We start from the raw sequence: 25342 nt of genomic DNA, 5'->3' as shown, positions 1-25342 counted from the left end.
GGGAGTCTAATCAGTGTGCAAGAGACTTTACTTCAAGATATGTGACTAATTAACTTTCATTCGATAGGTCATAAGTGCAGTAAAGACTGTTAGAATATATGAGCTTAGTCTATTATATTTGTATAATTTCAAATATATCTTAAAGGCTCAATCATGTGAGAGATATGTGTTTCTTTAGTCACACCTTGCTAGTGGATGTGGATGGAGACCAATTTAAAAGGGTTTCTCTCCTCCACTCACCGCCCATCAGCTTTAGGGTGTTGCTGTCACATGGTGGTCCAACTTTCTGGTCATGCACGCCGCCAACCACCGGGTATCTTGGGCGGAGTTCCGCCAAGCCTTCTGTGATTACCATATTCCCAAGGGGATTATGGAGATCAAAAGGTGGAAGTTTCTAGACCTCAAGCAGGGAGGCAAGTTGGTGATGGAGTATGTGTATGTGTTCAACCACCTTTCACAGTATGCGCTGGAAGAGGTCAACACCGATGAGCGGAAGCAATGCCGCTTTATGAACGGTCTCTCTTCTAATATGCAAGACCGCTTGTTGGCTCATGAGTTTTCTAACTTCAACAAGCTGGTGAGCACCTTCCTCACATTTGAGTTCAAGTTAAAGAACCACCAGGAGGAGAAAAACTACAAGAGGGTTCTGTCGCCTTCCATGGGCGGGAGCTCTCAACGTACGCGGATGGAGAGTCAACCTCCTCTATCTCACATGTTGATTTAGACTGCTCCACAACCAATATGGATAGTGTGATGCCCATCTTTCTCCACTCTGCAAGGGCAGCTTCCAAGACCCGTTGGTTCCTAGGGGAGTGTGATAGGTGGCCCCAGCGGCCCATGTTATAATTGTGGCCGTTTTAGTCACTATACACAGGGTTGCCATTTATCGAAGCCAGGAGTCGTGTTGACTGCTCCCAGGCTATCACTGTCAGGTCGACCCCTTCCCTAAGCTTCCAAGATGGCACATATTGCCAAGCATGGCTGAGTGAACCACGTCACCGTCGACGAAGCTCGGGAGGACGACAATGTGCTAGTTGGTATGCTACTTGTGAATTCTCACCCTACAATTATTCTTTTTGATTCGGGTGCATCTCATTCATTCATCAAGTAGGGTTATGTTTTGAGTAACAGTATAGTCACCGAGACCCTACCTACTGCTTTTCGCATTGAAATGCCCGGTGCTAAGTTACGAACTAACCGGGTTGTTTCTAAGGCCAAGATACTCATTGAGGAAGTTTTGTTCTTGACAAATTTGATCCTCCTAGATACTAGAGGAGTGGATGTCATATTAGGAATGAATTGGTTGACCCAATATGGTGCTCGTATTGATTGCGCCAAGAGGGTGGTTTCTCTCAAGAATCCAAGTGGTGTGCAGATTTCTCTTCACCTTGGAGAGGATGGTCTCCACTTGTATGCCCTGAAGGTTGCCACAGCCACGGATCTCCTGAATATTCTTGTCGTATATGAGTTTCCTGAAGTCTTTCTAGAAGAACTACCAGGAATACCACCCAGCCGAGCAGTGGAATTCTCTATTGAGCTTTTGCTCAGTACGGCCACAATTTTGAAGAGGTCTTATAAGATGCTTCCAAAGGAATTGACAGAGTTGAAGAAGCAGTTTTAGAAGTTGCTCTCAAAGGATTTCATCTGTCCGAGCTTCTCACCCTAGGGATGCTTGGTGCTCTTTGTGACGAAAAATAATCAAACTCTTCGGATGTGTGTTGATTACCATCCATTGAATAAGGTCACTGTTAAGAACAAATATCCAATTCCTTGGATTGATATTTTGTTTGATCAATTGACCGGTGCTCGAATTTTCTCTAAAGTTGATTTGAGATCGGGCTATCACCAAATAAAGGTCCAACTAGAGGATATTTCAAAGACGATGTTCTCTACATGTTACAGGTATTATGAGTTCACCGTCATGTCCTTTAGGTTGACTAATGCACCGACGTTCTTTATATACTTGATGAACACAGTCTTTATGGAAGAACTCGACAAATTTGTTGTGGTTTTCATCGACGATATTCTTATATACTCCAAGACTGAAGCAGAACATTATGAGCATCTCCATGTTGTTCTTAGCCGACTTCGAGATCACCAACTCTATGTCAAGTACAACAAATGCGAGTTTTGGCTCAAAGAAATCACTTTTCTGGGGCATATTTTATTCGAGAAAGATGCTGTCATTGACCCGAGCAAGGTGCAAGAAGTTCTGAATTGGGTTCAATCGAAGAATGTCACCGACATCCAAAGTTTTTTCGAACTTGTGGGTTATTACCGCTGGTTCATCGAGAACTTCTCCAATATTGCCAAGCCAATGATTGAGCTATTGAAACAAGGAAGTGTATTCGAGTGGTCGAGTGAATATGAGTCAGCTTTCCAAACTTTGAAGAAACTGCTCACGACCACTCATGTTCTTGCTCAGCTTAAAGTGGACAAGGGTTTTGATGTCTATTGCGACACTTCCCGCATAGGTCTCGGATGTGTCCTCATGCAAGAAGGTCAGATTGTTGCGTATGCCTCACACCTGTTGAAGCGCCATGAGGAGAACTACACAACCCATGACTTAGAGCTTACAACAGTTGTGCATGCTTTGAAGATTTGGTGTCACTATCTACTAGAAAATATGTGTCGTATCTATACGGACCACAAAAGTCTCAAATACATCTTCACTCAAGCTGATCTGAACATGAGACAAATAAGATGGCTCAAGTTAATCAAAGACTATGAGCTAGAAGTTCATTATTATCCTGGCAAGGCGAATGTGGTCGCCGATGCACTGAGTTGAAAGGTTCGATGCAATTGTCTTATGGTCAAGCCCGAAAATACCATATTTTATGATGAATTCTGAAGGCTTGGACTCAAAATAGTCTCAGAGAGATTTCTTACAAACTTGGAAATCAAATATACCCTCCTGGATGAGATCAAAGAATCTTAAAAGAATGACAAGTGCATGTCTCGAATTCGGGATAAAGTAAAGGAGGGAAAGGCTACCTGTTTTTCTAAGGATGAACAGGATGTCCTATGGTTTGAGAAGAGACTAGTTGTTCCGAAGGTTGAGGCACTGAGGAAGAAGATTCTGGATGAAACTCATGATTCTTTGTTATCTATTCATCTGGGGAGTACAAGATGTACCAAGACCTCAAGTTGAGATTCTTGTGGACTCGCATGAAGCGAGAAATCGCTTGATATGTTGTCGAGTGTGATGTATGCCGAAGAGTAAAGATCGAGCATCTTAAGCTGGCCGATACGCTCCAACCATTGTCTATTCTCTCCTAGAAGTGGAAGGAGATTGGTATAGATTTCATTACCAGGTTGTCGAAGACCTTTCAAGGTTATGACTCAATTTGGGTCATCATGGATCGACTCACTATGTCAGCACATTTCCTCCCACTAAAGACTCGATACAATGCAAAGGATTATACCGAGTTGTATCTCACTGGATTATTTGCCTTTATAGGATTCCAAAGAAGATCATTTCTGATTGAGGCACTTAGTTCACTTCTCATTTCTGGAATAGCCTTCATGAAGATATGGGAACCGAGCTCTTCCATAGCACCGCCTACCACCCTTAAATCGATGGTCAAACCAAGAGAATGAATCAGATTCTAGAAGACATATTGTGAGCTTGTGCTCTCACATATGGGAAGAAGTGAGAAATTTACTTGTCATTCGCCGAGTTCTCCTACAACAATAGTTATTAGTCGAGCATTGAAATGTCGTCGTTTGAAGCTCTCTATGGCCAAAGGTGCTGAACGCCGTTGAATTGGTCCAAATCTAGCGAAAGGGTTTTTTTAGGCCTAGATTTGGTCAAAGAGGCAGAAGAGCATGTCCGGGCTATTCGCAATTGTCTCCTCATGGCTCAGTCATGCCAGAAGATCTATGCAGACCGCCGTAGATGAGAACTTGCATTTTGTATTGGGGACTTTGTATATCTTAAGGTATCGCCTCTCAAAGGGTTCGACACTTTCAAGTCCGAGGGAAGTTGGCGCCTTGCTATGTAGGGCATTTCCAAATTATTGCTTGATGTGGAGAGGTGGCCTACTAGTTGGAGTTACCACCATCCCTCTCCGCTATTCACAATGTGTTCCACGTCTCGCAACTGAAGAAATGCCTCCAAGTTCCAACCGAAGTCATTGAAGTTGCAAATCAAGAATTACAACCGGATCTCTCATATTACGACCAACCAGTTCGAATATTGGATGAAGTGAAATGCAAGACTCGACGACACTCTATTAAGTTCATCAAAATTCAATGGAGCAACCACATCGAGGATGAAGTAACTTGGGAGCGTGAAGATAAAATCCACTCCGAGTATCCTGAACTTTTTGAGAACTTGTAAATATCGTTGTAATGTTGCACAATTGGAGCATCTTACATGTTTATAGTTATCACTATGTTGAATGGAAAGTTTGTTCCTAAAAGATTGCACTTAGAAACCTTTCGAACCGGGAGAACATACTCCTGGTGATCTGACCGCTGTTGATCCGTCGATCTGACCGCTAGAGATGTTTAGAACCTAAAACTCTATGTTCCCAAGCGGTTTGACCACCTCAGGCTCACGGTCTGACCGTTGGTCGGCGATCTTACTACCGACATAACGTCGATCCGACCGCCAGAGCCCAAAAATCTTTTTATGGATTTCAGTCTAACCATCATCCCCGTGGTCTAACCAAACCGCGGTCTGACCGAGCCTAGCTACAGTCTGACCGCCAGTGTGAGGAACCGTCCAAACAATATTCTAATTAATCATCAGAAGGATCATTATTCATAATCCAACCTCAACGATTAACCAGAATCATGTTCCAGTAGTCCCGGCACGTGTTTTGTGCCAAAATATCGAAACACATGCCTCCAACATAGTACATCACAATATAGCTTAATAAAAAGCAAGTAATAAATATTTATATTACAAAAATTAAGCATGCAACTGATTCCAATAATTTATAACAAAAGCGAGCTAGGAAAGAATAAACTAGACAACAAAAGAGAGTGGAGCCATATGCCCTTAGGCTCCACTCCAAAAGCTCGAGCTTAGGAGTAGGATGCACTACTTCTGCCCGCCACCCTGATCGGCAAGCACAAAGTAGCCGAACACTGCCCCTTCCTCAGCAGCTGGAGTACCTACATCAACTTAAGGGCAGCATTCTGAGTACGAAGGTACTCACAAGACTTACACAATATGGATATATAATATCCTGACTCCAAGGATTATGTTGAGCTGTTAGCAAGAAGAGATGGAGTGAATACGATATATAAGTTGGCAACCCTCAAGGTTTGAAAGAAAAAAAAACAGTACTTGAAGGTATTCAAAGGCTTAAATTTGTTCAAACGAGTTTTACTTTTAAATTTGAGTACAGGTATATCGCACTATTAAGAGGGATGCAATGTGAGATTTGGTTTGTCTCAATGCTCAAGAGTTTCTAATCAACCCAAAGTGAGAGTTCGCTTTAGAAATCCGATGTGTAAGTGTGGAAGTGTCTAAATTGAGTTTTGGAGTGTTTCTAGTTTGCTCAAATGTGTTTAGGACCATGAATGCAATTGGGATGTGTTGCCCTCTGAATAAGCTTTTCGTAGAGTCCAAAATTGTCAAAATCGAACTTCGGGATCAAAAGTTATCGTCGTTTTTAGACGGTCAGCTGTACTGAACTCGAATGTTCCGGGCTGACCCGGATACTCTAGGTTTAGCTCCGAGTCAAGTGGTATGTTAGGGCCTCCTAAGTGTTTTATCCGGATGTTCTGGGTTGATTCGGATACTCCAGGTTACCAGAGTCTCCGGACTTTGCTCTGAGCAGAGGTGCTCAGTTAAGGTCTAAATTTTTTTACCTGAGGTTATAGGTTGAACCCAAAGTATCCGAGTTAGGCCAGAAAAACCTGTAACATCTAGTTTTGGGGGAAAGGGTATAAATACCCCTTCACCTCACCCTTGTTTGCTACTGCTTGGTCACGAAAGAAAAACATTCTAGAGCCAAAAGAATTTCTCCCCATTATATTTAGTGTGAGTTTTGAGAAGAAAAGTGAGTTAGGTTGAAAGATTGAGTGTAAGTGAGCTAAATCCTATCTTGACCACTCGAGTTCATCGGCAAAAAGTTCACGAAGCATTTGTTACTCTTGGGGATTCAATCCCCTAGGTGGCTAGGCATCACTGTCGAGTACCTAAGGTTGTGATGTGTCGCGGGAAGTTTGTGAAGGCTTCGATTTCGCCTCCAGGAGGGAAAAATCAAGAGGAAAAACCCAAGCTCAAGTGTGACCGAGCTTAGAGAGGAGAGAGACATGGCTCAAATGTGACCGAGCCCCTCAACGGTGACATAGGAACCTCTAGTGGAGGTGTCCGAACTTCAGAAAACAAATCACGTGTCTTCTCTTTTGTTTTATTGTTCTTGAGTTCTTGCTCAACATTTATGTATATTGCTCGATCTACCTGCTCATGTGAAATTAATTGTAATTTCTCCATAGATCTACTTAGAATCATCATTTGAAACACACGACTTCACTTGGTTTGAGCTAGAACTCCTTAGACATCAGTTAACTTTAGTTTCGAGTTCATTCTCTACTGAACCTGGAAGCTCCAGATTATACTTGGAAACTCTTAATTCTGTATAATCATATCTGAATCCGAAAGTTCTGGATTGAACCTGGAACCTCCGGTGAACTGGGTTTTCAACTAGAGTTTTCTTACATATCTTTTGCTAGTTTTGAATAATTTTTATCACGCTAGGATTGTAACTTTTACACTTACTTAGGGTGATTTTGCAATAGTAGAGCCTAGCATATTTAGAACTTTCACTTGTAAAAAATCTTGTAGTTTATTTTTCACTACAAGTTTAGACCAACGGTAAAAGGGAATGACGATTTTTTTTATAAAAATACCTATTCACCCCCTCTAGATGATATCGTTGTCCTTTCAATTAGCGAATGTGCTAACCTACAAGGTATTCTTGAAAAAGCACACATATATGAGTCTGACTGTTGATCGCAGTCTATGAGATTTGGGTGATCTCTAATAAACTCATAAAAGACCATGGAGTATGAATTATATGCTCCACCAGCGGGGGTAGCCTACTGGCAGCCAAGTATTAGTTATAACTTCAAGTGAAACTTATTTGCACAAGACATGCAATTCAAGGCTTAATGCAATGTCTAAGTTGTAAATGAGTGTAGCTTGATATTCTAGTTGGATGTTCAACTTAACAGTCTCCACTGAAACACTGATATATCAAATAGAATTGAGAAAAAGACAAATCTTCGTGGGACTTTGAGATATGGTGAAAGATTATTAGAATATATGGGTTTAGCCCATTATATTTGTATAATTCCAAATAAATCTTAAAGACACAACCATGTGAGGGAGGTGTGTTTTTTTAGTCCCACCTTATTAGTGGATGTGGATGAAGACCAACTTAAAAAGATTTCTCTCATCTATCTACTTAGCATATGTGGATGAGATGATTAAAAGAACATTCGTGTGTGCACGCTCTCTCGCCTGGTTGGGCCAGGCCGGGCCGGACCATGGCCAAGGCAGGGGCGGAGGGTGCGGGCGCATGGCATTTGCGTGAATAGTCCGTGAAACTCAGGTCCAATTACTTGCGCATGTCCGACTTTCTTTTGCAGTTTTATTTTTTTTTGTTGCGTGGGTAAATAAATAAATATATAGAAATCGTGCTGGTCAAGACTCCGATTGTGGTGACGTAACCAACTCCGATCGTAGTGCGTCTCAACCGCACAACTCACCCTCTATATATATCTGTCAGCCGCCACACAAAAGTGAGACGTGAGTTGCATATTCGCAATTAGGTTTTACCAATTTCTCTTTGTTGCGCCGTCGCACGTAGACTACCTCATCCCACTGCGTCGGTGTGCATCGACGAACGGGAGAGCCGGTCTCCGGAACCCGTCGCTCTTGGGATCCTGCACCGGGAGAGAGCGAATAAGGTTTTTAGGAAGCGATCATCGTGACTACTCACGATCTGCTTTCTCTACATCATTATGTGCTACTTTGTCTACATTGCCACCATCGTCGTCATCTACTACGTCAAGATCAACTTCGACTACTTTATCTTCGTCATCGCCTACTGCATCGATATTATGGGGGCTTTTGCATCTCACATCGACATCAAGTATGTACGTTGCAATCCTATTCAAGTATTTAATCGAGTGAACTAGTCGATATACTACTAAAGTGTTTTATTCGATACATTTTTCGAGTGAGCTAGTCAAGATCCTTCTCGAGTATCTAATCAAGGTTAATTGGGGTTGATCGAATTCTAGTCGATTTTATTCGAATCTTGTCGGAACTCGTCCGAGCTAATCGATAATTGATTATCTGCATCTATTTATGTTTACATTATATCTAAAATTAAATTAAATCTAAAAATGCTATTATTTCCAATAAAAACAAAGGTCCTTCGAGGTTGATAGGTTTCTGATGGAGTTCATAAATTCCCGGGCACGAGATGTTATGGCAGCAGCATGGCACGTACTGAAAACGTACCAGCAGGGCATTACGTTGCTCAGGGTACTTCTGCTCGATCGATCTGATGCTACCCCACGGCCGCCGTTTAATCTCGCAACTTGACAGAAAAAAAAAACTTACTACATGCATTTGCATGGATTAATTAATTAAACCGCAAGCGACATCGTCACTCCGTTAGATCTCGCTATAGGGTTTAACAGCACACTCGACACAACTACTGCTAACGATTTGATGCGTATTCATGGCCGATTTGATCGAGAATTAACTCTGCTTCAACCAATATTTTGTCGGTGCTGTTATTCTAGCTCGATCGTGCTCTTAGCGACGCAGGGATGTGTATGATTGAAAAGGGCTTGATCAGCTTCTTCCTGAAGCCCCCTGAGCCCGGCCTTTTTGAGGAGCACAGCAGCTTCCCAAGTAAGCCCCATGGGTTGTGTTTGATCGAAAAGCTGGCTGTAGACCCCCAAAATCAGATGGTTCCTTTCTCCATCTGTACGGCTCAATTTTTTATGGTCGACATTATCCTAGATAGGGGCAATTGAATCTAATGCTGATATTGACGAGTTGCTTAGCAAAAGAAAACTGAACTACACCGTGGGGAAGACGTCCCTCGGCTTCTGAATGACTCGAACCCGAGCCGGCAAGTTGTAATCGTTGTGCCCTAGCCCGTATGCCCCGTGAGAGTCCTCACTTCTCATCTCTGTGAAGGATCAAGACATTGATCGAAAGGGAACAATGCATGAGTTGGAACAATCATTTTAACTTCTTATTTATTTTCTGTGTCATGTTCCAGTTCTGTTATCTTGTTCTTCTTTAGTAGATCGTTACCCTTTTCTGTGTTGTGAGCTGTGACACTTTGCTTGCCCCGGATGATGATAGATACTAGATAGCGATTGATTACTTTGCAGGACAAGCTGCCAATGCAGTTTCAAGATTGTGCTCTGAAGGGATGACTTGCTTTGTCAAATGACCGAAGTGCCTATATTATCTGATCAAAATGCATGCATGGTGTAACTCATCTTGAGTTCAGTTCAAGGGAAATGGACACCATAATATACTCGGTAAATACTATACTTTACTTTGAAGGAAAATCAAAGCCACTCCTCTTTCTGAAAGTTACTTTCATAAAGATGTATGTTGTAGACTTGGCAACTATCATATTGCATATTTTTCGAGATCACAACACTTCCCCAATTTGGATGTGCTAACTTACACACCATCTCCTTTACCTAGACATAGGAATCATTTTTAAGATTACATGGAATATGGTTTGATCATTTTCCAAACACATATATGTTTTCATCTGTTCAGTCGCGACGTTCATGGTGACATCGATAGTCAAAGTTTAAAAAGACTTGACCCTACAATCTTCGAAAACTGTGTCGTAAGTAGAGTAAGTAGAGCGAGCCACAATCCCCTGGAAATTACGATAGCCAGCATCAAGAAAGTTCATTTTGACCCACATGGGGGGTAATTAACAAGAGCGATAGGGTGAGTCATCGGTTAAACCACGGCCGATTGACTTTCCCTGTGCAATTTCGGTCCACGTCACCTCCCAAAGTAAGATGATTAACGAAGACAAGCCATGAACAACAAAAGTTGGAGAGGGGAAATCTGAAAAGGTGTCACGCCCTCAGCTTCCTGTGATCTACCACTAGCAGCAGTAGCAGTAGACGTATTTCGCTCCCCCGTTTCCACCCCACCTCACCTCACCTCACCTCTTGGCAATGGCTGCTGCTGCTGGCCCCGTCCACCACGACGCGCCACGCACCCCAAAATCATAAATAAAAGGCACGAGGCCACACACCCGGCAGGCCGCCTTAAACACACCACCCTCTCGTGGGTTGCGGCTGCAACTCCTCATGGCCGCCCTCCCGCCGCCGGTCGCCGGCGACCCGTTCGCCGCCACCATTCCGCCTTCATTGCCATCGCCGTCGCCGTCGTCGTTCAACCTCTCCCCCTCGCTGCTCATCATCGCGGCGCTGCTGGCGTTCGTTTTCTTCGCCTCCGTCTCGATCCACTTCCTGCTTCGCTGCATCGCCCGCCCGTCGTCGTCGCATCCGGCCCCTAGCCCGCTCCCCAGGGCACGCGGCGCGTCCGAGGCAGTGGCGGAGGCGGAGGCGGGGGCGCAGTTGGCGAGGAGGAGCGCCGCCGCAGCGGGGAGGGAGCAGGTGGAGGCGGAGGTGGACGACGAAAAGGAGCGTCTGATCGCGTCGCTGCCGCTGTTCACGATGGCGTCGGCGCTGGCGGCCCTGCCCAAGAGCTCCCCCGACTGCGCCGTCTGCCTCTCTCCGTTCTCGCCCGACGCCGAGCTGCGGCTGCTCCCGGCGTGTCATCACGCGTTCCACGCCGCCTGCGTCGACGCCTGGCTCCGCACCACCCTGTCCTGCCCGCTCTGCCGCGCCGACGTCTCGCTCCCGCACCCGCCCCTCCCGCCCACCGCCGCCGCGGGGCAGGAGCCGCTCGACTCGCGGATGAGCAGCAACAACAACTCCAGGAGCTTCCGCGTCGAGATCGGCAGCGTCAGCAACCGCCGCTCGTCCGCCGCGGGCGACGACTGCCGCACCTACTCTCTCGGCTCCTTCGACTACCGCGTCAACGAGGAGGTCGAGGCCGTCGTGGCCCGCATCGCGCGCCCCGCCGCGGCAGCGGTGAAGTCCGCGACCCCAGCCGCGGCCGCGCCGTCAACCCCCGGCGAAACGCTCGCCGAGGCGGCGGGATCGCGCGGGTGGCTGCGCGAGTACGTCGACCGCCTCGCCTCGTCGGCGTCGTCCCTCTCCGGGCGGTGGAGCGGGCGGTGGAGCCAGGGCCACCACAGCCACCGCCACGACGACGCGCGGTGGAGCCAGGGCCACCACAGCCTCCGGCACGACGACTCATGGCGCTGGGACCCCGAGGCGGCGGGCGCCATGTCCCGCGCGCCGGACGAGGAGGAGCCGGGCTTCGTGTCCCTGTACCGTTGGATCGTCGGCGTATAGTTGTAATTACGTGACCTCACGAGGGATTTTTTTCATCAACTCCTTCCATATGAGTATTTTAGGACTCCGTTGTAAAAACAAGAATCCAGGTGAGCTTAGCGTCTCCGAAGCTTCCATTGATCGATTTGTTCGTTTTCTGGAGCTGCACTGCAATGCAATGCGATTTTGGAATTTGAGCGAACACCAGCAGGCAGGGAAAACCGTGCGGCAACGTGCTCCTTCCTCCTGTGGCTAGTAGCTGTTTGGGTCGCCGCAGGTGGTGCCGTGGTGGTGGTGCGCGTGTGGTTGTCACCTGTGTTGAATCCATCCATGGCCGTAGTGCGCCGCAGACTCAGTCATACGTGTCCGATATGTGGATGGGCCGGCCGGGCCGGGAGCACGCGGAATTGAGGGCAGGGCTGGTGATCCTTTCATGTGACTGCGAATTCCGTGGCCGTTTCTACCATTGTTCGAGATCAAGACAAATCGAGACAAGTAGTAGAATTTTATATATATACCATTCGTCGGTTTTTCGATTTCAGAACGAGTGTTTTCTTGTTTTAATAGAGATTTCACAGTAGTCAGTATTCTTATTTTATAATGTGTGATTTCCTGTTTTGTATTAAGAAATTTATTCCTATTTTATAATCTGATTTTCGGTTTTGTAAAAAGGATTTTCTAATTGTGGACTAATTTGACTAGGTTGCATTGGCCAGCACGTTAAATAATGTGACTATATTGACTAGCCGTGGCCGGATCCTCAGGTCGTCATGGCATCGACCACCAACTTGACAGAAGCCTGGATCCTCGTTTATATCCGGACTGTTTATGAATTTGGCTGGGTTGACGTGTACCTGATGGATCTCGTTGCGTTGAAGTGTACTGATACTCGTCTCGACCGATCGATGTGGACCTAGTTGTCATCGACCGGTGATCGAACGTTGTCGTACTTGGCGATACCTGAGAAAATGGCACTAGCCAGCCACCAAACACACTGCTGAGGCTGAGAGCAGCGAGGCACGGCATGGCGACGCATTGAATTTGTGGATGGTCTGGAGCAGCGATCGCAGTGGCAGGCAAGGCAAGGGTGGAGGGAGGGAGGGTTGCTACCAACCGCACCTCACTACCTCACTAACCTCAGTCGCCTCGAATGAATGAATGCTCGCTCGCTTCGCTCGGGCTCGGCCGGCCATTAACTCCGCTTCCTACCTCAGTCACTCGGCCGTTGCTAGCCTTGATCTAAAACTAAAAAAAATATTAAACATTCACTCTTACTTAATTAAATTTAAAAATAAACTAAGTATTAATTTAAAACTACTTATTAAATATCCACTTATACTCGTAGCCTCTGAAGCTATTTTGCCTTATGGCCTTATGGAACAACTCCATTCAATCATCGGTCCAGTAAAAAATGCGGAGTCCGCGTGTGTGCAGGAATGCGAATGAATCCTTGTCGTCCATGCTCCGATTGCGCTACGGTAGCACGAGCAGGGACGGATCCACAGGACGCCAGCCCCCTGCTTCGCAGTAATAGAGGTGAATGAGCAGCATAATGCGGCTGAACGGGTAGTTGGGGGATTAAATACCGCGACGTGATCGAGCGTCGGTTTGACTGTACCCCCATGCGTGTGCCTGCCTCCTAGTGTAGTAGTGTATGCTCTCCATGCACGTTGCACAGGGCGGGGCTTCTGGCCATGGCTGCCTCCATGCGGACACGTCGTAGTGGTACTCGCAGCGAGCTCGGACGCTGCGGCAGAGCTGGGCCGCACTGCGCAGAGGCCTTAACTCTCGACGACCAACATGGGTCCAGTGACCACTGGCCAGTCGGTCGAACAGTCCAACTTCTTGGATGAAAACAAGGAAGCACGAAAGAGTAGCATGCATGCTCTGCTCTGCCTGTGTATTACGGAATGGAAGTGACGAAGGATTGAAGGTTTCCCCTGTGCGAGAACTCTGGCACTTGAGAGAACACATGGATGCACATCTGCTCAGCGTGACACTCCTCGTCTAGAGAAAGAGGCTACTACTACAGTGTCTGTTGAATGCGATCGCTTTCGCCGCTATTTTGTTGTCTAGTCCTGTATGTGATCGTTCTTCAACCCCGACCCTGACGTTGCATGAAGCTACACAGCAACAAAACAGTTACCGAAAGGGAACCAGACGTCGACCATTCAGCGGTCTCCGGGTACGTGCTCCGGCGCACAAGTTGCAGACGGAAGGCGCGACACCATCGACGACGGCCATTAGCAGCCGGTTCAGTTCGGTTGCCTACTTCGCCCACGACTAGGTGATACTGTCGCTGTAGCGATCTCTCTTGCCCTCGGCATCTGAAACACGCACGCACACGCAAAATCCGCGAGACCACGCAAGAGCTGAGATGACATGCGCGCGCATGGCTTTTCGCAGCCAACGGGAAACTGCTCGGGAGTCAGTCGAGGCCATCTGATGAGCAGCCGGCAGGATTTCCAGCTCCGTTATGGTGTCATTTAGGTGGACTAAAATAGCAACTGGGCCGATTTTATTGGTGTGACCATTAACGAAGTTCAGTACACTTACTGGTAGTATTGGCAGTGCTACGTATCCCCGGCAAAAGAAAAATTTATACATTTTTCTGCACCTGCAAGGAAAAGGATTCGTCAAGGGTAAAAGCACCGGAGAGCAGGCATGCGTTTCCGTTCACAACGAACTGCAACGTGTGGATAATAATGGCCTTGGCTTTAAGAGTGTGGAACAAAATTAGACAACATCTATATGTTGACTGTGCAAAACAGAGGTATCCAAAGGCAAGCGCATGTTATGTTCTTAATTTCCATCTTGATCTAGCAGACATACGGGTACAAATTGTAGAAGGGTCCAATTTAACCAAGCCAGATCGTTGAAATCACAGAATCCATAGCGAAGTTCGGTGCTGAGCAGAATTAGGCCGATGGAGAGCCCTGTTGTGTTCCGTTAATCTTTGTAAAAGAATTGTGGTCTTCATATTGTACAAATGTGGGTGGTACAATACATCATCCTACATAACTACATCTACTCCAAGCTCCAAAATGACTAGCCGTTTGCATGCAACAGCTCCAGAAGGCCAGCCGTTTGCATCCAACAGCACCAGAAACAAAATCGCAAGAAAACCTTCGGAGTTGTCAAGCTTCTGAGAATCCCATGGGCGAAATTAAGTTGTCACAAGTTGTCTTAGCTTTCTGTCATGCTTTATCATTGAACTTACACTCTCGACGACCAGTACAGTCTGCAAAATTGACAAACAATAATTTATGATCATGATATAGAGAGGAACAGATCTAGGACTTCGGTTATTCAGAGAAATTGCCATCTTACAAGTTACAACCGCTTAGCACTCAGCATGCATTAGAGTTTCAAAAACTGCCAGAAACCAGCTTTAGCGGCAGAGAAACAGTAACCAACGCACAAACAGTTCAAATAACTTCAATATAATGTGTGTATGGGCCAACACACAAGTTCCCCAATTGGATCTTAAAAGTTTCAATTTAAACATTGAATTTTCAGACCAAACCGGTTCTGGGGCTGGAAACAAAAACATGATCTAGCTAGGTTCTGGTTTCAAGCCCCAAAACAGTTTCTAAAATCCTGCACAGAATTCTACATAAGTTTAAAAAAACAGGTAGACCTTATAGCTTAAGTTTTTGCTGGAACAATTGCCAGGAATGGAATGGCAGGTATGGTCACAAAAGGAACAAATATATCAAGGGCAGTACTGGTTACCTGGAGGCAAGTATAAGCCAAACCGGTGGCAAAGTAGAAATTTGCATTACCAGTGCCCTGAAGAAAACGCCAGATAAGTAATGATATACACAAATTTGCATTACCAGTAAGCAAAAGAATTAACATGTTAAGCACAGACCCTCCAGATCCACAGATTGTGCATGACAGGGCTAAGGAGACACACTCCAACATATCCGAAAAATAAGAAGAAGGTGAACTGCATTTCTGCAAGATGTACAGATAAAGCAATTAACTTTCTAGGAACCATTAAAAAATAGGTAATGAAGTGTTAGCTACCTGCTAATTCGTTGGCAAATAAGCCCAGAAGACCTAGATACAGAGCAGAATCTCCAGCCTTGAAGATGAATCGCAATAAGAAACATATCAATAGATTTGAGAAGAAAACAAGGAGCGCACAAAGCATAAAAAGGCTGCTGTCTTCTTTTGCACCCAAGGGACTAAATTTATTAGAAATATATATCATACAAAATAACAAAAACACTCACCGAGGGATAAGATTTTAACATCGCGACAATTGTTGTGTAAACAAACGCAAGAAAGCACGGGCGATGCTTCAAACGGATGGCCAATGGTAAGACCATAAAAATAATGTTCATATTGAAGACCATAAGAAAGAAATTTCTGAAGAAGTCAAAGACTTCAGCAAAGAAGTACCTGCATTAATTCTCAAATGCATGAGATGCATGGAAATATGCTTGAGTGCTAATTACACATCTTTCTTTCTTAAAAACACTCACCATAAAACACCAATATTTGGTGAGAGGTCCTTCACTGTAAGGATAAAACCATAGGTCCTGCAGAACCACAGCCAAAAAGGTAATTTGGTAAGCAGTGTTTGGAAATGAGAATAACTATTTATGAGATGAAACTTAAAAATGAAGTTGACAGAATATCTGAAATTGAACTACTACGACAGGGAAAAATGTACATACTAGGATGGCGCAATATATTAACATATCAAAATGAACTTAAGCAACAGTTGTGCCCACTCCTCTAAAAATTCGTCTTGGATGCTATGAAGGCTTAGGACAAACTAGCGCACGGTTTCAGATAACTTGATGGCGCCAAAGAAATGCATTCCACTCAAAAATAAAGAGCAAAGCATCTTACTTTTCAAACATCTCGTGGAGGCCACCAAACTTCTTCAGAATTATGCTGCTCAATAGCAACACATAGCATGACCAGATAAACACCCAAAATATGAAGTGAAGCACTGGTTTCAATGAGAATTGTTGAACAGCTCTTAGGTTATTTCTTTTATCATTGTCTGGCATGCCATTTTTACTGGCACTTGAGCCTTTTAGAAGATATACTTTTGTTGGAGGAGTATCTGGACCATACCCCAACAAAAGAATGACCTGAAAAAGGAGTTGTATTTTTAGTAGCCAACAATGTAGGTCAATGGCAGATATGATCAAACATTTGAACTGAAAAAGAAATTCAAACAGTGGTTGTGGCACGAACCGGAACAATGAGAATTGCAGGATAAAGAGAGAGATGTGCGGCCATAACATATCCAAAGGCAGCAAGAGGAGCCAGACCTATAATTTTATAAAGATGCTTTAATTAGCATCAAACTTGGGAATTCTAGGTTACTCAATGTTCAATGCCCCAACTTCAAAGAAAATGTAACTAAATGATGCTTTGACAAATAAAAGGCCTTTAACATACCATGTCAGATCGAATTAGAAACTAAAAGAAAATGAGTGGATAAAAAATTTGAGTTACAGATTCTAAATGAGAAAAATTAACTGTTGCTCTTACGTGAACAGGCTCCATATATCATTATCACAACCATTAAATTCTCGATTGGTGATGTACATGAACCCACACAAGTGACTATTGCCCAAGGGTTCCACAAATATATGAGAGAAGCAACATCTCCAGCGCTTACATTAGCTGCAAGAAAAGTATCAATAGAATAATAAGTAGCAGTGTAACAAATAGTAAGCAATCTCAAGCTGAAAGAATAAGACAATTAAGTAATAAGAGCAAGAATTTTTGTTCTACTGTCCCAGTATAGACTGTCCATTTCTAGTTTACCAACAACAAAATAGGTAGTATCAAGCAAGCATAGATCTATACAACTTCAAGTCAATGAGACAAAAACGTGGCTCCTTTATTCCTCCAATAAAAAGGAACAAAACAGGTTCACCGTCTTCCAGAAACTGTCAAAATAAAATCATATTGATATTGTGGAAAAACAAGTAGAACAGTGATGCAAACAGAATAACAAACTAAGGCAAATTTTGTCCAGTATCTGATAAAACACATTCCATGAGGAGGGACAATAACGGAAAACAACTTAACCCTAACTGCTACAACTCACCTGAATTATTAACGGCTTTTGTGAGGTCAAGTGACTTGAAGCTTCTGTTCCGTGTCATTTGGAGTCTATGCCCAGTAGCTCGGATGAGCATGGCAGCTAGAAAATCTACAGCCACAAAAATCAAACTGTGCCGTGCATTGATGAGTATAATTGAAATTAAACGATCTCCAACAAATTAAGAAAGTCACCGAAGACACCAGAGGATTAAAATTATTTATTTGGTTTGGAGAATTGTATGCTAATACAAAATAAAACAAAAGGAACAGTCTGAGAAAAGAACTGCCTCTTTGGTGGAAGTTAACTATCTATTAACAACCTGTCAATATTAGAGAAAGAGGCACTAGTTGTAATGAAAATGTACAGACCAACTTATTTACCTGCAATAAATATGAGCCTGTTTTCCATCAGACCTGTAACACCATGGAATTTTATTTTAAGAAGTTAACAATTCGAATGCGGTTCCATCAAGCTGACAAACGCTGTGAAGGTATAGATGGAGTAATGAAGGTGAAGATATAGAAGCATCAAGGCAATGAGATTGATACCTGTTCTTAGTTAACGGACCAAAAACAAATAGCAGCAAAGGGGAACCATGATACATAGAACCTGATAAGACAAATTAATCCACAAGATAAATCATCCTTCCAGTTCATACTACAAGTCAAAATACTGCAAAGAGCCCAATCAAAGTATGTGATAAACCATGTAACATCAACAAGCACCTCCAAGGCCCTGTTTGTTTGGGCTTCTACAGGGTGTGCCTTCTCCAGAAACCTACTTCTAGTAGTAGCACATCCAAACTTGCTTCTGGTTTCTCAGGCTTCTGTAATAGTAAAGACTTATTTTGCTCATCAGAAACCATAACCAGAAGCCAGTAAAAGCAGGCTGTTTGTTTCAGTGGCTTCCGAGAAGTATAAGCCTCGAGAATCCCAAACAAACAGGGCCTAAGTAGGCATGATTAGCAACTCTTGGCTAATTCACTTTTTCTGAAACAGGTGATACTTCATATTTTCTCTTCCACTGAAAACACACACTGTGCTATTTCGTCCATTGCAAATACCCACTTACTGCAGCAGCTAATGCTTAATGGAGATTAACAGTAGAAGTGTAGAACTCAATCAAACCTCCAAAATATTATGCTAGCTTGTATCAAGTATAACACCACGCCCTACCGCGACCTCGATGGTTCGCCAGTTCAGATGCAAATGTCAAGTAAAGGGAGCAAGGAGGGGAGCGCGCAACGTACCAGAGTACGGCGACATGGACGCCTGCTTCAGCCAGTAGCCTTCCGCAACTGCAACACAAAGAGGAGGGCAACAAAAGTCCAATTACGGCGAGACCACACGACGGTTGGGGGTCTAGAGGAGGTTGGGGAGTGAGGAGGCACTTACGGCGGCGGAGGGAGGTGAGCGGGGTGGAGACCTCGGGACGGGAGGCGAGTTGGAGGTCGCCGCCAAAGAGTACCAGGACGAGGCGGAACCCGACGGCCGCCGCGGCCATCAACCAGTAGTGCCGGATCGCCATCGGAGCCGACGCCGCAACTCCGATCTGAGCAAGCAGCTGCCTCGTCTCGTCTCGGCAGTGACCTGAGCAGTTTGTGGTAGTGGGCCTGTTTTGATTGCTTTTTGGGCCGACCAGCACTTACCTGACCTTCCGTCGGAGAAGTAGAACTTTTTTTAGTTTTATATTTTTTAATCGAAAAATTGTGAAAATAGACATCCATTTTGAAAAATCACACATCTAGATTACTGCTCTTAAAAATCACAAAATATTATTTTCTATTGCTCTTAAATTCAAAACATTATAAAAATAGTCTAAATATATATATATGATAGAAGATTCTATAACTAGCTCTCAAAATAAGTACCGGCAAGATGGTGGATGGTCGCTCCGGTCAGGGCTCACTAGGCCGAGAAGCCCAGAACGCTACGATACGGCATCTCCTGGCCCAATCAATGAACCTATCCCTTTTTTTTTCTTCATCATCTATACGAACGTTCTACACTCGGACGCTGTCTGCACGAGCAGCACGACCTGCCACGAGCCCGCCACCAAACGCTGTTTACAAGCACACACCATCTTCATCAAACATTCTCAAAACCTCACCAGTCACCACCGGAAGACACACCTACCAAGCTAAATGGCCAACCATTCTCAGGCCATCATGAAGCTGCTCTCCTCTGTGTTCTTCCTCCTGCTCATCGTATATACATGCAAATCCTCCACACTGGAAGACACGTGCAGGTCCTTCGCCGCCGGCCACCCGTCCATCGGCTACGACTACTGCATCAAGACGTTCCGGGCCGACAAGGCGAGCGTCGCGGCCGCCGACGCGCTGGGCCTCGCCGCCATCGCGGCCAGGATCGCCGAGGTGAAGGCCAACGCCACGGCAGAGCGCATCGCCTCCCTGATCGCGCTGGAGAAGGACGCGAGGAGGCGGGACCGCCTCGCCGTTTGCGCGGAGGTGTACTCGGACGCCGTGGACCAGCTCGGCCAGGCGGCCGGGGACCTCGCCCGCGGCGCGGAGGGCGCCGATCAGGCCGCACAGGACGCGGTCACGCAGCTCAGCGCGGCGCTGGACGCGCCTGGGACGTGCGAGGACGCGTTCGGCGAGGCCGACGACACGTCGCCGCTGGCCACAGAGGACTCCGAGTTCAAGAAGCTGGCCACCGTCGCTCTCGCCGTTGCGGCGTTACTGTCGCCGCCATCGTCGGCGCCAAGGATTAGTGATTGATACTTCTGTACTGTACGTGTTTATCATGGGCTTGCAGGTATAATAAGCTTCTAACGAGTATCATTACTAGAGAATGTCTTGTTTTTTCAATGTCTTTTTGGTTTTTGTGTTGTTTTTTCAATGTCTTTTTGGTTTTCCGTGGACGATGGAGTTCGATTGTGTAGTGCCTAGCTTGCATGTTTCGCGTGCAATATGGTGTAGTGGGCGAGTTGCTTGGAATCTATCTCGCGCTTTTTGTTCTTTGAACGTGGAGTGTTAGCTGTGCGGGACGCTGAGCCTTGAGTGGAAGCAAGGCATGCTGCCGGCTGCAGTGCACTTTTGCCTTTCGGCCTCATCTTTACTTATGGTATGAGGACAGTGGACAAAAATATGTAACAAGAACGATCGGTAGACTGGGAAGAGAAGCAGGGATCCGGGATAATCCGGAGAGAAATTGGGGGTTCTGGGTCTAATAGAGTTCAAAAGTTCGTGCTCTCCTCAGGGGACTCTCTCCCCTTTAACCACACACACGCCTACACCAGCCACTCGGTTGGGCTGTATTTCTTGTTGGGCCGTCTCGTTCCAAGCCCACATCATGGCCCAAGCTCAGCTACCTCTCCTGTCTCTGATTCTTCCTCCTCTGCTGGGCCATCAGTGTTGATATTCCTTCCCCTTTCACAGACGGCTTGTCCCCAAGCCGAAGCATTAAGGAAGTGCTGCCACAACGATTCCAAGTCACGACCACATCCGGCAAACCAGACCAGCGAACACGCACCTGGACCATCACTCCAGCGCCTTTCTTGTACAGACGACGCTCTAACACAGCCTCAGGCACCTAGACACCTTTGTAATCTTCATGAATCACCGAGATAGTGCCCTCTGATGTCTCAGATGGATGAAGCGCCTTCTTCAGAAGTGAGACATGAACCACTGGGTGCACTAAGCAGACATCCGATAGCTTCAATTTGTACCACACCGCTCCAATTCGTTGCATCATCTGAAATAGACCAAAATAATGAAAAGCAAGATTATGATTAAGTCATCGTGCCACTGACGCCTGGATATATGGTTGTATCTTCAGATACGCCCAATCATCATCAGCAAATTCACTCTCTAACCGCTTCCTATCCACTTGAACCTTCATTCATTGTTGAGTGCAGATCAAGTGCTACTTTACTAGCCTAGTCATGAGCTCCCTGTCCTGCATCTAATTAACCAAATCCATCACAAAACACACTAATGTATCCACTATGACAAAGTGACACGATGGATATCCATACAAGACCTCAAACGGAGTTCTTCTGAGAGGATAATGGTATGAGGTATTATACCAAAATTCGGCGAGAGCTAGCTAGTGGCTCCATCGTCGGACACACGTGCACAAAATAGCGGAGGCACATCTCCAAGCACTGGTTCACTCGTTCAGTTTGCCCATCGGTCTCCGGGTGACAAGCCGAGCTCATGCACAATTGAGTCCCTGCCAGCTGAAAAAGTTCTTTCCACAATGTACTGGTAAAGATTCGATCGCTATATGAGATCATGGGCTGCGACAACCCGTGCAATTTGTAAACATGGTTCATGTACACTTGGGCAATCGTCAATGTAGTGAATGGATGAAGCAGCAGGAGGAAATGAGCATACTTCAAGAATTTGTCAATGATGACTATGATGCAATTGGACTGGTTTGAGAGGGGCAAACCTTCGATGAAGTCCAGTCTTACGACTTGCCAAGAATGTTCAGGTATTGGAAGAGGTTGAAGAAATCTCGGGTACGTCACTCGCTCTGTCTTGGCGCGTTAGTAAGTATCGCAATTGTCCACAAATGGCTTCATTGTCCTTTTCATATTAGGCCACACGAACAAGTGTTTCGCGTGCTGATAAGTGGCTTCAATGTCTGAGTGACCGCCCACCGTGCATGTATGAAAGGCCTTCAACAATTCTTGTTGGACCTGAGAATTTTGACCCACCCACACGTGCCCTTTGTAGCGCAAGACCCCATTTTGCAAATGGAAGGGGTCAGATTCAGATGTTGTTCCTACCAATTTGGTGAGAAAATCTTTAGCGATGGTATTCGCGAGATAGCCAACCTGAACCTGCTCAAGCCAAGTAGGCACACAGGTATATACGACCAACACTTCTTCATCCTCGTTGCACCTGTAGCGGGACAAGGCATTGGCACCATGGTTTTCCACCCCTTTCTTGTCCACCAATCGGTAATTCAATCCTAACAGCTTCATAACAAGTTTCTGCTACCAAGGTGTAGTAATACGCTGCCGTTCCAAATAGACAATGTTGCGTTGATATGAGCAAATCAAGAACTCCAAATGTTGGAGATACGGTCTCTACTAATCCACCACCACGAGGATGGCTAAGCTTTCCTCCTCATACATGGACAAACAACACGTGCGGGGTCCTAGAGCTTTACTGATGAACGCTACCAGATGGTTGTCCTACATCAACACGGTGTCAATTTCCTTCTCAGAGGCGTCAGCTTCAATCACGAATCGTTTGTCGAAATTGGAAAGCACCAATCTGGGTTGTGATCAACGTCTGCTGCATCATGTAAAATGATGCCTCTGTCTCCGCTATCCACACGAAGGCATTGTTATGCTTCAAGAGATTCATCAAGGGGTGACTGATTTCACCGAAGCTCCGCACGAACTTGCAGTAGTGGCCCACCCGTTAGTCCAAGGAATCCTCGGACTTCCTTGATGCTGGCCGGCACAGGCCACGTCTTGACGTCGAGGATATCCTTTTCATATGTGGCTACCTGTTCGCCGCTGATAACATGTCCCAGGTAAGTGAGCTTCTTCCTTGCAAACGAACACTTGGAAGGCTTACCTTTAACTAGTGTTGCTAAAGGATGATGAAGACTTGCCATAATAAGCTCTTGTGCCTACCTAGAGTGTTGCTATACACTAGGATGTCATCGATGAATATCAGGACGCCTTTGTACAATAAAGGTTCCATGATCAGATTCATGGTGCCCTGGAATGTCGCCAACGCACCCGTGAGGCCGTAAGCCATAACCTTGAACTCATAATGTCCTTGGTGTGTCTTGAACGTTGTTTTGAACTTGTAGGCAAGCTTCATTCTGATTGATGGTAGCCCGCACGCAAGTCTAAACTAGTGAACCACACTATTGTTGCCAATTCATCAAGCAATTCATCCACCACAGGTAGAGGGTATCGATTCTTGACTGTAATGGCATTGAGGTGCCGGCAATCGATGCAAAAGCGTCAAGTCCCATCTTTCTTTTGCACCAAGAGCACCAGCATCATGAATGGACTGGAGTCTTATCTTTCTGAGTCGAGCTGTAGCGATAAGGCCGTAAATTGACTGGTCAGGCCCCGGGCAACAGCGGTACTACATGATCAAATGGCTGTTGTATTGGCAACTCAGTTAGTTCATCAAAGAGGGCCTTGAACTGATGCACCAGTTGCTGAATGCTATTAGGAATCGGGTGCTTGCCTTCCTTCAGTTCCATCAAGGCACACCCCTAAATAGATTAGGCAATGGGTCCCCGATTCTGCAAGCCCAAAAGCTATTCACCACTCAAGGCTGCACACCCAGTGAGATTGGACACCACACCTTGCAATTGAATTGGTCTACCTTAGTACCTGAAGGACATCTGCTTATGGTGTCAATGAACTTCCATCGAGTTGTGAGCTTCTAACCAAATGATGCCCAAAATGACATTGTAGCAAGCCAGTGGCAAGACCTTTGGCGTGGTACAAAATGTCTCAGCTCCAACCTCCCAGTTGCAGATCATATGCCACCGTCAGCTATGCGCACGCGAGCTGGCTGAAGAGCTTGGGTAATACCTATCAAGTATTGGGAAGCATCCTCGCTAACAAAGTTGCGCAAGCTGCTAGAATCGATGAGCATCAGGACTTCTTGCTGCTGAATTAGCCCTTGTAACCGTAAGGTTCTGGGCATTTCAGACCTTGACACAACCTCCTTGAATATGAACATCAAATCTTCAGCGGGTACCTCTTGATTCTTTATCGCTTCTTCCTTTGAGTAACTGCTTTCTTCCAATGCATGAAGCAGCTCCTCCACCACTTGTAGTTCCACGGTGTTCAAGCATTGATGATTCTTGCCACTCCACTTCTCTCCACAGGTGTAGCACAAACCATGTGATCTCCAGTACGCTCGCAGAGTGTACAAGCACTCCTCCATGCTCCCCAAGGCACGCACACCTTCCATGCCTCGTCGATCTTCCGTCGGTATGGCCGCCAACAGTTTGGGTCACGCATGAGTGGGCAACGGATAGCCCTGTCGTGCCCCTCCTTTCACGGTCGTAGCCATCAGCTCCCTTCTACACCGCCTCACATCCACAACTTCCTCCTGCAACATAGTGAGCGACATGGCAGTAACGAGCTCCTTTGTTGTATGCAAAATTACAACTGCTCTAACTTCATCCTTCAACCCATCAACAAATTGTGGGACAAAAAACATAGGATCCCACTGTGAATTGTGAGCTAGCATGGTAAACATCAACTCCTCAAACTTCTCAACATACTCAGCTACTGTTCCATTTTGACGGACCTAGAATTTGTCATTGATCCTCTCAAAAAAATCCTCCCAAGCTAGGAACTCCAACCAAAAATTAGTGTTCTCTAACCACCTAGCTGCCCCCAATGAAATGCATCGAGGCCACATGTACCCAAGATTCTCTATCCATCCCAAACACTCGGAAGTAAGACTCACATAGTTTCCTCCAAAGTCATGGCCAATCACCGCAAAATTGGGGGAAATCTAATTTAGGCATGGGATTGTGGTAGTGTGATTGATGGATCGGTTTCTCCCCGAAGGCATGTTCCTCCCTGTGGAAGTAAGCAGGTTTGGCTCAGTGAATCTTACCCTTGCTCGTGGAAGCTAATAGGGTGGCGATGAAAGGATAATTATATCCTCTAAGGGGGGTGAATAGGCATTTTTACAAAAAAAAATCGTCCCCTTTTGTCGTTGGTCTAAACTTGCAGCGGAAAAGAAACTAACAGATTTTTCACTAGTGAAAATACTAAATACGTTAGGCTCAACTAATGCACAATCACCCTAAATAGATGTGAATGTTACAATTCTAGGGCGACAAAGATCATTCAAATCTAGCA

At 45.5% G+C, this 25342-nt stretch overlaps 3 protein-coding genes across 3 annotated transcripts; 2 read left to right on the top strand and 1 right to left on the bottom strand.

Moving 5' to 3' along the window:
• The first annotated feature begins 10024 nt into the window (after positions 1-10024).
• Positions 10025-11598, top strand: LOC133921508 (E3 ubiquitin-protein ligase ATL4-like). The gene has a single exon (XM_062366423.1). The coding sequence runs from the start codon at positions 10336-10338 to the stop codon at positions 11449-11451; it is 1116 nt and encodes a 371-aa protein (XP_062222407.1). The 5' UTR covers positions 10025-10335; the 3' UTR covers positions 11452-11598.
• A 2741-nt stretch (positions 11599-14339) lies between these two features.
• Positions 14340-19138, bottom strand: LOC133921507 (uncharacterized). Its single transcript, XM_062366422.1, has 14 exons — positions 18907-19138; positions 18762-18809; positions 18061-18121; positions 17893-17925; positions 17516-17640; positions 16951-17085; positions 16651-16727; positions 16297-16544; positions 15924-15980; positions 15672-15840; positions 15463-15520; positions 15305-15390; positions 15166-15222; positions 14340-14671 (listed from the first exon to the last, which is right to left on the bottom strand). Exons 1-14 carry the CDS (start codon positions 19037-19039, stop codon positions 14597-14599), a joined length of 1362 nt encoding a protein of 453 aa, XP_062222406.1. The 5' UTR covers positions 19040-19138; the 3' UTR covers positions 14340-14596.
• Positions 19139-19545: 407 nt separating this feature from the next.
• Positions 19546-20388, top strand: LOC133920414 (putative invertase inhibitor). Its single transcript, XM_062365033.1, has one exon. The coding sequence runs from the start codon at positions 19656-19658 to the stop codon at positions 20247-20249; it is 594 nt and encodes a 197-aa protein (XP_062221017.1). The 5' UTR covers positions 19546-19655; the 3' UTR covers positions 20250-20388.
• Positions 20389-25342: the final 4954 nt, after the last annotated feature.

Source organism: Phragmites australis, chromosome 6 (genome assembly GCF_958298935.1).
Source record: "Phragmites australis chromosome 6, lpPhrAust1.1, whole genome shotgun sequence".
Classification (NCBI taxonomy): Eukaryota; Viridiplantae; Streptophyta; class Magnoliopsida; order Poales; family Poaceae; genus Phragmites; species Phragmites australis.
Note: the sequence above shows the minus strand (reverse complement) of the source record. Positions and strands in the feature narration are given on the sequence as shown.